General features: G+C 36.5%; 2 protein-coding genes across 2 annotated transcripts in view; both read left to right on the top strand.

The window, feature by feature from the left end:
• The first annotated feature begins 437 nt into the window (after positions 1–437).
• Positions 438–1506, top strand: LOC108573743 (40S ribosomal protein S15Aa). Its single transcript, XM_017936220.1, has 4 exons — positions 438–496; positions 887–1021; positions 1167–1332; positions 1402–1506. The coding sequence occupies exons 2-4, from the start codon at positions 889–891 to the stop codon at positions 1493–1495; spliced, it is 393 nt and encodes a 130-aa protein (XP_017791709.1). The 5' UTR covers positions 438–496; positions 887–888; the 3' UTR covers positions 1496–1506.
• A 1569-nt stretch (positions 1507–3075) lies between these two features.
• The window catches only part of LOC108573730 (protein sidekick), a 72288-nt gene continuing 64211 nt past the window's right edge, over positions 3076–11152 (top strand). The window contains exon 1 of the mRNA XM_017936204.1: positions 3076–3193. Within this exon, the coding sequence (XP_017791693.1) occupies positions 3076–3193 (118 nt within the window). The remainder of the gene's footprint in view (positions 3194–11152) is intronic.

Below are 11152 nucleotides of genomic sequence, written 5' to 3'. Positions count from 1 at the left end.
CACTACGTTGCAATATGTATGCGCAGTTTATTATTCTTACCGTAGTGACTATGAGCTATATGAATAAAAAAACTTATCCAAATCGATATAATTAAATAATATTAAAAATGTGACTTTGAACATATTATTTATTCGCCTTATTTGTAATCCAATCATATATGGTTCTTTGGACAAATTCACCCATTAATGAACGTAACACCTTCTGCATGTATTTTGATATTTCGTAAAAAAAATTATAATATAAAATTATTAACTTTTTGTATTCGTATTAAGAATTAGTCTGTAATACAAATATTGATATTAATTATTATTAAACATAAAATAAACAATGATTATTAACGGTTGTTGAGAACCTATTTAAATCCCAAGAATTTCAACCAATGAATTACAAGTAAATTTACGTGGTTAGTATGGTATCCCTGGCTTCTTACGTTTCTTTTTCGTTCGGCTAATCGAGCGTGTACGTTGCTGTGATAAATAAATTTATATATCGCAGGTAATCTCATTTTCTAAAATTCATCTAATGTATATTAGTTACAAATTAGTTTTTAAAGTTAATAGTTGACCGATTTATAATAATATTTTACCTATAGCATAGTTCTCAAAAAAGGATGAAGTATAAAGTGATCAGTGATAAAGCATTAGTGCATTGTGTTCCTCGTTATTATTGTTTTGTTTATTGTATTTCAATTGTATTGTCTACAATTTGCTAATATTTTATTAAAAATAATAGTATTTGTTACTTAGACTAATAAAAAATCGATATTAAATCGTTCAAATTTGATATTCGTTATAGGTTATATTATAGTGACATTTCCGAACAAAATTGTAACTTTAGAATACTTTTACAATTATATATTAACTTAAAATTACGTTTTGTTTTTAGCCATGGTGCGTATGAACGTTCTTAGCGATGCTCTTAAAGCTATTAACAACGCTGAAAAGCGTGGAAAGAGACAGGTATTGTTAAGGCCCTGCTCAAAAGTAATCATTAAATTTTTGACTGTAATGATGAGAAAAGGTAAGAAAGTATATAAATATTTTTTTATTTTTAAAGCAATAAAAGAATTCTTTAAAATATAGTTTCTTAACTGATTGTATATATTTGTATGATCCCAATTTATTATATTTTTGCATTTTTATTACATTATTTCTAATGTTTTTAGGATACATAGGAGAATTCGAAATTGTTGATGATCATCGTAGTGGTAAAGTTGTTGTAAATCTTAGTGGAAGACTGAACAAGTGTGGTGTAATTTCACCTAGATTTGATGTACCAATTAATGATATTGAAAAATGGACTAACAACCTGTTGCCATCTCGACAATTTGGGTATGCATGTAAAAATTTATAGTGTACATTGAAAAATTAATTGATATAATCTTAACTAATGGGTTACAGATATGTTGTGCTAACCACAAGTGGAGGAATTATGGATCATGAAGAAGCTAGAAGAAAACATCTTGGAGGAAAAATACTTGGATTCTTCTTTTAATGATTATTTAATGCAATAAAAATTTCTAAACATTAAAAGTTATTTTTCTATATTTACTAAGAATAAAATTGTTCCTGCATTCCTAATCCTTACTTTCTACTATTAATTATTTTGAAACAGTTTTTAATTAATTTTTTATTTTATGTGCATTTTTTAATGCAAAAATGTTTGAGTAATAACTTATTTACTAACATGACTGGATTTTTAAAAACCAATATAACTAAAAAAGAAAGTAAACAATAGTGATAAATATAAAAGTGATACGAATTGTTTAGTTGGTATTGTATTACTGCTATAAATTTAAAAGTTGTATTTTAAAAGTACACTGCTTAGTAGAAATTAAATTTTACTATAAAATTACTTATATATTTTATATTATTATTTATAACAATGATGATTATACATCGATAAAAAATTTTAAGGAAAATTTACAGCAAATACCAACTACGTTATTTAACGTGTAGAACGCTTCTGATTGGTTAGTGTCTCATTTCGTTGATTGGTCGGATGCCACTAAACCGTTCGGGCATGCGCGTGGTTGTAATTTCAACTTTACGCCTCCTGTGAACGCAGCCGATGACGGTCAGTCAACAAAACTTTGTAATTCGAACGAAACTCGCGGACGGCTCGGATCACGCGTCGCATCGTGTAAATTTTTACTTCCCGTCAGTTTCATAATAAAAATTTTTCGATCGTGTTCTTTATTCGAATAAAAAACCGTGCAAATGAATTTCTAATAAATTTAACGGTGTTGCCAGGTGTTACCAGGTGAATGTAACCGTTTTGTGCTGCCTTACCTGGGACTTTGCTGAAGGGACAACCGTACGGAAGAATGCATTAAAACTTCAGCTTTTACATATAGTGCAATTGTTTGAGAATAAGTAATGATAACAGATGTGGAATCAAATGTTTTGACGTTTGAATTTTAACATTTCGAATATATGTACACGTTATTTGTGCGGCAATCATTGCAGAGTGCAGATCTCACAAAGATATATAACTGTTTTTTTATCATTGCTGCGATAATTCTCGTATGATTGCAACTACTAGTTTGTGCATTTTCGTTCGACAGTAATTACAAAAATTTGTTTGTACTTCGATATGTTTCGGCGCGTTTTACGTGCATACGCATAATCCCCTCAAAAAGATGCAGGATGTGACAATGAATCGCAAGAAAATATCCAATGACATATAATGTTAAATCTAGTTAGAAAATCTGTAAATTTAACGTACTAATTCGAAAGCAGAAGAAGGAAGAATCGACGAATATACCGAAAGTCAAATGGAAAACGGTGCGGATGTTTCGAGACTGTCGGTTTTTCAAAGGGAGGAGGGACTAGGAGTGCAAGTAAAAGGAATGTTGTCTCACAGGTGTACGTCGTAATGCTCTTCCGTTACGCCTACTGAAGGGAAACATAATTTCGAGGCTGAATTCGCCACGTGAACACGAAAATGCGGAGATGGTATAGGAATTGTTGGTACTCGTTCGTGTAATTCGGCCGTGCGATTATATGACGTTTCTGTGGTGAAGTGTGAGGGAAGTGCAAGTGGCAAGAGCGGTAAAGAATTTACCAGGTAACATGGAGATGCCGTGGAGAAATGCAGTGGCGGACCTGTCGACCTTCCTGAGCACGAGGACGCGGATTTTATTTGCCGCTGTCTATTTCATCTGGATCGCTGGAAGCGCCTGCGCTACTGGTGAGTTTTCGCGCCCATTTTCATCTCGTTTCTGCATTTTTCAATTTCCATTTGCTAACCGTACATTTTTACACGTGCAAAATTTTCTTTATAAAATATACTTTAAATGTAACAAAGCATATTTCTGTTACTTATTTAATCAAAATCAAATGATATTTTTATGCGTATAATCCTCTGCGATTACGTATATACATGGAAATGGCATTTGTAACTGCAGAGAATTTTTCAATTTAATTTTCTAGAAATGATAGAGCGATACCGATAACGTTGAATTTTCGGATTAAGCGTAGTTGGATGCAATACGAAAACATACGAGGCAATTATTGAAATTTATACTAACGCAGAATTTTTGGACGACAAATAATTCGTGTGCTCAGAGATCGCTGGTAATTGCCGTCGTTATTACGCGTGCAAATGGTATTCGCTTTGTCATGAAACTGGCACGAGAACAGGATATACGCTCGCTGCTACAATATCTGTGACAAAGATGAACGTTCGATGTGAACGTGCGACGACAGCTAGTTGAACGTTTCCCTAAAACGGGTCAAGCCTAATTCGCGGCGATTTAAACATCAGGAACTGCTGAGTAGAGCAAACAATGATTTCTTGGCGTTCGGCCAAATTGCTTTTATATACATACGTACACATGAGCGGCAACTGGGCGAATATTTGCCCAAACGAGCGAATCCCTCTTTCGAATCAGTGTCTGGATTTAATTACTCGATCAGTTGCAAACTGTTCCGAACTATTCATACCTTCGATGTTGAATGTTTAAAATTAATAAACATAGTATTTTGAAACTTCAAATTGGAATTTCAGAAAAAAACAGAAATTAATATTGTAGTTCAATGTGCATATTTGCATTTATCATTTTCCTACAAATATTTCTCAACCATACTCGTTAAGTTCTCGATGTTAAACTAGGTTTTTGGGCCTGCACGAAATTTTGTGTATTGAAGTGGCCCTATATCGCGTGTAGTTTCGCTTAATTATGAAGGTAATTGTGCGGTTATGTGATTTACCGCCATGATATCGATGGGTCGGCGTTCCTAGCTCTAGTAGGGTATACTGCGCTTCATTACGAATGGTATCAAGGGCAGATTGCACGTGTAATGTTGTTAAGTGGGTTCACGTTAATGGGCCATAAGTCGCTTTATGCCGTAGAACAACCGCCAAATTCCGCCACGGATATATGCTTCGTTTTTATGAATGCACCGTTGCGCCACATTTAGAATGCTCGCGAACGTTCTTGTATACTGCTTGGATCACGTGACTACTCCGTACAAGTTATCGATGTATCGATATAATTTTCATAAAGGCACATTTACAATTCGATATAATTGTAAATTATATTCGCACTTTTGCGTTTTCACGATATTCAATAAAATTCCTCGCAGCAGTGAAATATGATAAATATAACGCCCCCCAAATACCTCTACTATAGGGTGTACGAAAAGTTTCGCTGAAATTTCGAATACGAGTCCAGTATGGTAAAATGAAGTGAAACGTTCGTATTATCACGTGTTCCGAAAACGATTGCTTTTTCTAAGATACTAAATTAGCTTATACTTAGCGCGTATTATAGATTTCTATTCACGGGGTCACTTGAAACCTCTTCTACTTGTAATTTCCATGAGTTTAAACCTCTCACGAGGAACATTTCTAGCATTTATTATATTTTTCAACGTTCGTACGGTGTATTGGAAAATTGTGAAATTGAACAAAAGTTGGGAAATTAAAGGGCCTGTTGTGCATCGAATCTTTGCACGACGAAATGGAATAAATAATTAGAGCGTGAAGTATATGTGCGACGAGTGTGAACGGCGACGGCGACGATTCAAGTGGAGACGCACGTGCGCGCGTAATAAATTCGAATTAAATTACGAACGATCCGTTTCGATTATTTATATTATATATCGACAGAATGGGGGATTAAGACACCTGCGGCGATTCACACGGGGATCGGTCGGTGAACTACTTTGAACCACAACGGGGGAAAAAATAAAAATCTACGAAAATCTCTCCCTCCTTTTGTAAGTGAGAGCGTAGGAGCCACCCTAATTGAGATTTATTACGACGTTAATCCGGCCAATTGTGCGAACGAAGTTAAACCGTTGACCTCTTCGTTCACGATCGGTAAGGATATACGAAGCACGTGCCGTGGTGTTGCCGTCTCGTGCGTGTATTGCGATAAATAATGTCGCCGCCATATTATCGTAGGAAAATCTGCTCCAATTTCGCGGCCATTTTAATAAATGAAATTTACGCGCGGCAACACCCCGTGAACACTTCTCCGTCGCGTTTATTTCGGCCGAATTGTTTTACGAAAACAGAATTCTCGCGGAAATGGACCGATTAATTTTCAACGTGTTACTCCACGAGTTTTTCGTGAAAATAGAAAATTATTTCATATTTCGGTATTAATAAACTTCACGAGTTTATTGGAAATTTACCGTGTTTAATAATATTTCAGTACGGTTCGAAGTACTCAATCGAGTGATTTTTTTTTTTTTTTCAAATCGAATCAAAATGTTTTACCTTAACTCTTTGTACCAGTGGCTGTTTCTCGCATGGAAAATTAATCACTCAAAGTTCTTCTAAATAAACAATATTTAATCCATTTATTTTAACATATCACGATACACTTGCGTTCAAAGAAGTGTACATAATTATTGAAATATGAAATTTTGTGGATGGTGATTGAGAACTTTTCGAGTGTAAGGGGTTAAAACATAGCGATTCTTTCAAATCCCTATGAACGGTGGAAAAAAAAAAGAAAAGTCTAGAATTAAAAAATGCTAAGAAAATTCGAACCATATTCAAACACGACGAGAAAAATGAAATTGAAATGACAGAAATTTTTCGATCAACTTGTGCGGTGTTTCGTCCGCCCAAAATTTCCTTGCCCTATCTCTCTCCTTATCTGTGCGGGATGGTGTATCATCAATGAATGGTGTTGTTTGAAGAAAATTTAATCAATGACCGACTGTCCCCGTTCTACGAAACCGTGCGCGTGTCAGCCAGACGTGAAAATGAAACCGGTTGAGTTTGGTAATTGTTTCCCTCGTTCGATTTATGCCCGTGCAAACGCGAACCCTCCGGTGTGATGCGTTTAAACGAGGACGAGTGTGAACGGGCCGGGTCACGTGCATTGATACGTATGCAATTAAGACGGCACACGGATGCACGCGTTTTAATACTAATTATCGGCGGGTAGGGATATACACGCAGGGAACGCGTAAGTACGGTTAACGCGGGCCGAATGCGTAAGTCACTCAAGTATGCCTTTGAGTTACTCATTGTCGTATAATAATAGACTGGCTTTCTGACTGAATCGAAGGGAATGCTGGAAAAAAAAAATGCGCAAATCACGCGTTGTACACGTTCGTATACTCGTTTGTCTCTAAGTACTGTGTTAGGTTAGGTTAGGTTAGCTTTGCTCTTAAATTTAATTAAGTTCCTGTTTTCGTTTTATTTTCTTTTTCTTCTTAATTGAATTTCTTTGGTGCACAGAGTAAATGGAGGTGAAACAAAATCACTTTTTGAGAAAAAGAATGTAAGGTTAGGTTGAGTTCTAATTCGGTTTTGCTTTGTTCTTTTTTATTTTTTTTTTAGTTGGGTTGGTTTCATATGCAGAGTATTTTTACGTTAAAGGGAGTAAAACAAAATCATTTGGTGAGGAAAAAATTTCAGGTTAGGTCAAGTTTTAAGTTTAACTAAGTTGCTATTTTCGTTTTATTTTGTTCTTCCTTTTTGATCGGGTTTCCTTGGTACACAGAGTATTTCTACGTTAAGGGGGATAAAAGAAAATTACTCTTTGAGAAAAAAAATGTCAGGTTAGGTTTTAAATTTAATTAAATTCGTCTTTTCGTTTTTTTTCGTTTTTCTTAATCTTTATAGGAATCTCGTACGCTTGTTCAAGCATAATTCATTCGGTCAGCGGTGTGTGTTAAGAAATGTTTCTTAACGTAGACAAACGCCAAGGGCGAGATATTTCGAAAAGAGGAACGTATAGTTAGCCCACTTTCATAATCGCTGCTAGATACGAAAGGAGTTTTTGTTCGTTGTGTGGTGGACAAATACCGAAACGAGAATGAAAATGATTAACAGAGTGAATGTGTTATGGGTTAGAGAAGTTATTTATTAAACAATCGGATCGGTGTTAAAATGCATCTCTAAACATTACCGATTTTTTCACAGCCTCGCTGTAGTTATCGCTGTTTGCCTTATCGATGCAGAAACTCTTTATATTCCACAGACAACTTATCCTTTTCTTTCTTCCCACATATTTCTGTCGCCGTTCACAATATGAAAACGTGCTTTTAATACAACAAAAGTTGCAATCAGACAAACACTTGTCTCCGTTATCTTCAGAATTCCACCATAAAATTGCAGTAAAAGTGTTTAAAAAGTATCTACCGTTCAACATGGTCAGTGATTTTCAGCTTTCTAAGATAATATAAGATCTGTCAAAAATCAAAAAAAGAAAAGAAGAAAAATACGCGCTACATGGAAACAAGTGTCTATTCAGGTTTTTTTTTTCCATAGAAAATCATCAGGAAAATGTGAGAAATTGCAGTCTTACAAATCCTTTGATAAATGAAATTTCTGTGACAAAATTAACAGGCGAAGTTTTTATGTTCCTCGGGCGAATCGAAACGCTGAAAACTTTTGTCACGGTGCCTGATAATTCTCCGGGAAAAACGGAACTACTGTACACAGCACTTCACCATTGTCAACGCCGGTTGAACTTGATAAAACATGCGATAGCTCGGTTAAATAGCAGAGCGAGAGAGATAGAGAGAGAGAGAGGAGGAAAGAGGGTACAGTTTCACCAGTCAGATTTTCCACTGCAGGAATAATTGCATACGAGAGGATCGGCATGCATTTCGTGTGTTCATGTCCCAAGGAAGACTAGCGTTTTCGTGTTTCCAGATCGTCGGTCGGCATAATATAGCCGAGTAAAGGGCATATGAGTGCATTCTAGTGTAAAGGTAAATTGACGAACGATCCAGAGAAAAGAACACAGGGGAGAATAGGGGAGGCACCCGTGTTTAACAATCCTTTAAACGTACTGAAAGAGAAAAACACGTATTACGGGAATCTATTTTTGTCACCGCTTTTAAATGGCTTCGATGGCTCCGTCGCGATTTGTTTGCGAAAAAGTACGCCATTTCTCGGTCATAACGTTTTTTTCTTTTCAGCTCGAATCATTTGCCGGATATTATTTCAAAGCTGAGTCGGTACGCCAGAGAGAGAGTAAAAACTTGCTACACAAACAGAGGAAGAAGAATCTGTGACTTGATTTTCGGTCTAATTGACCGAATTTCCGTGCAAGGATTAATTGTACCGTTGGATGCTAGACAAAAGTCAGTTTCGAGAAAAACGTTTGTAAATATTTCAAAGCGAATTTGTCGCAGGACTGTCTACATATAATGTTAACAAATTTGATATTTCTTCTTTACAGTTTCATTAACGCATATATCAATCGCTAAAATGAATTTTGATTACAGTCCTCTGCGGCCTTTAGGCCGTCAAATGGTGATATACAGAAGGCACTGTTGTCTTTTAACATTATTTTTAATTATTCATTCAATATTTACACAATATTTGAAGGAAATATATAGTAATAAAAAATTTTGTCTGAAGATTCCATTCTTTTGGTACACAATCGCAGAATTAAAAGATCGATTTTAATCATTATACCAAATATCCATACTCTATGTTAAATTCGTTATCGTTCCGTAAAATGATCTCGAATTGAAATATCACGAGCTCGGCGATTAACTCGCGGGGAACTTCTGAAAAATCCAACAGACGACGTTACGATCATACGATAATTACTATTTTCACGCGACTTCGCCGTATTCGACACTACGAGAGCTTATCATCACGATCTACATACTACGGTCTAAAAACTCTCGTTTCAGGAACACACCGCCGGTAATGACTTCCTGCTTTCGCAATGCAAACGATCCGCCCGCGATCAACGGATACGAAAGTGACGTTATACGACCACGTCACTCACCCCCGTCGTGGAAGAATCGAGTAGAACAATGATTAAATTACAGTAGGACCCCCTATAACGCGGAAGATACAAATTCAGTTCCATCGAACTCGCTTTTTGGATGCTGTTGCAGTTACTTTGCCGGTTCAATTTTCTGCAGCTTCAGAATTTCTATATTTCTTCTTTTTCTTATACGGGGGTAGTGGCAATTTTTCATCGCGTTACACGGGGTTTTGATGTATTATCATTACGACATAGAGAAAGAGAGAGAGGAGAGGTCAAAGAGGATGGTTGGACGTAATATGTTGCAGTTTTTTATTTTATCGCGTTACACGGGGGTAGTAGCAATTTTTGATCGCGTTTTATGGGGTTCTACCGTATTATCATTACGACATAGAGAAAGAGGGAGATAGAGGAGAGAGCACAGAGCACAGGGGATGGTTGGACGTAATATGTTGCAGTTTTTTATTTTATCGCGTTACACGGGGGTAGTGGCAATTTTTGTTCGCGTTACACGGGGTTCTACCGTATTATCATTACGACATAGAGAAAGAGGGAGAGAGAAGGGAGAGCAAAGGGGATGGTTGGACGTAATATGGTGTAGTATCAGGTTCGTTAGATCGACAGGAAGAGAAGATTTCTCGTGTTTCCAGGTCGTTGTGGTCACCACGATATATCCATGGATAAAAAGGCCATACGTTCGGTAACCTGTACCGTGTAAAAGGTTGGGTGGTATGGGTGGCACATAATGCCAGGAAAGGTATCTATCACTGGCGTCAGCTTAAACCGTGGCACAATAGAGGACAAGGGCCTTTACCTGGTCCTCGAGCACCGGCTCCCCCATCGTGTATTGGCCTCCGTTCCACTCTACCATTTTCTATAGTAGCGTTCGACTCGCTTCACCAGGTATCTGCCTCTTTTCCCTGGCGACGAGGCGTCGACCAGCGATGGCTACGAACGAATTCTCCAATGACTTTGACTACCGAATACATACATACAGTCGACCAAGCTTGTCTTCGTTTCACTCCACCTTCTATTTTATCGCGTTTCCTTCAATTTTCAGCGTGCAACAGAAATTACTCTGCGTTGAGAAACTTGATTATAGTCGTTCGATATGTGTATTTTTTGTACCTCTTTATCTTCTTCTCGCTATTCTTCAGTTTCAGCGAGGAAAACGTTGTCGAATGTGTCATACAGAGAGTGAGAATCAATTGTGACGGCGAGTGTCGCAGCGAAAGGGTTAATAGAGAGCAACACGTTTCTTTCATTTGTTAAATCGAACGTCGATGGATTTACATTCGTTGTTACGTATTTGCCTATACGCCTAGGAAACAATTTCGTTAGAAGGGAAAATTGATCGTTCTTTGTCATTTTTGCTATACGAAGTAGAAAAAAGAAAAAGAAACATTGAGTGTTAAAGGGTTAATTATTGTAGAATTATTTCAGTGGCACAATAACGACGAATTTTTATTAGTGTCGTAGGTGTCGTTCGTATGACTATGACACGACATGCAAAACTGTTCGTCGTGCAAGGTATCCTATGGTTTTTCATGTAGAGTTAGCGTGCTCTGTGGCTGAATATAAGATGAAAGTGTTATGTAAGTATAAGCTCGTATTTTATTAAACGGTAAGGAGATCATGCGTGACGCGAAGTGATTTTACTTGTGAATGAGAAAATTTTCGTATGAAATAACAAACACTACTTTCATAATAATAATTTAATTTTTCTGTACTATTTTTCAGTTTCCGCGAGGAAAATATTGTCGAACGTCAGAGTGAATGAGAATCAATTCTGACAGCGTTCGATTATAGTCGTATGTCGTAGCGAAAGGGTTAATAGAGAGCAACACGTTTCTTTGTTTGTTAAATGTAACGTCGAAGCATTAGTTTTTTTTTTTTAATTTATACATGTGTAAACGATAGTATGAATGCATAATTTTACACCTACAAAT

Source organism: Habropoda laboriosa, unplaced genomic scaffold, assembly GCF_001263275.1.
Source record: "Habropoda laboriosa isolate 0110345459 unplaced genomic scaffold, ASM126327v1 scaffold126, whole genome shotgun sequence".
Lineage (NCBI taxonomy): Eukaryota > Metazoa > Arthropoda > Insecta > Hymenoptera > Apidae > Habropoda > Habropoda laboriosa.
This window is presented reverse-complemented; position numbering and strand designations above follow the sequence as displayed.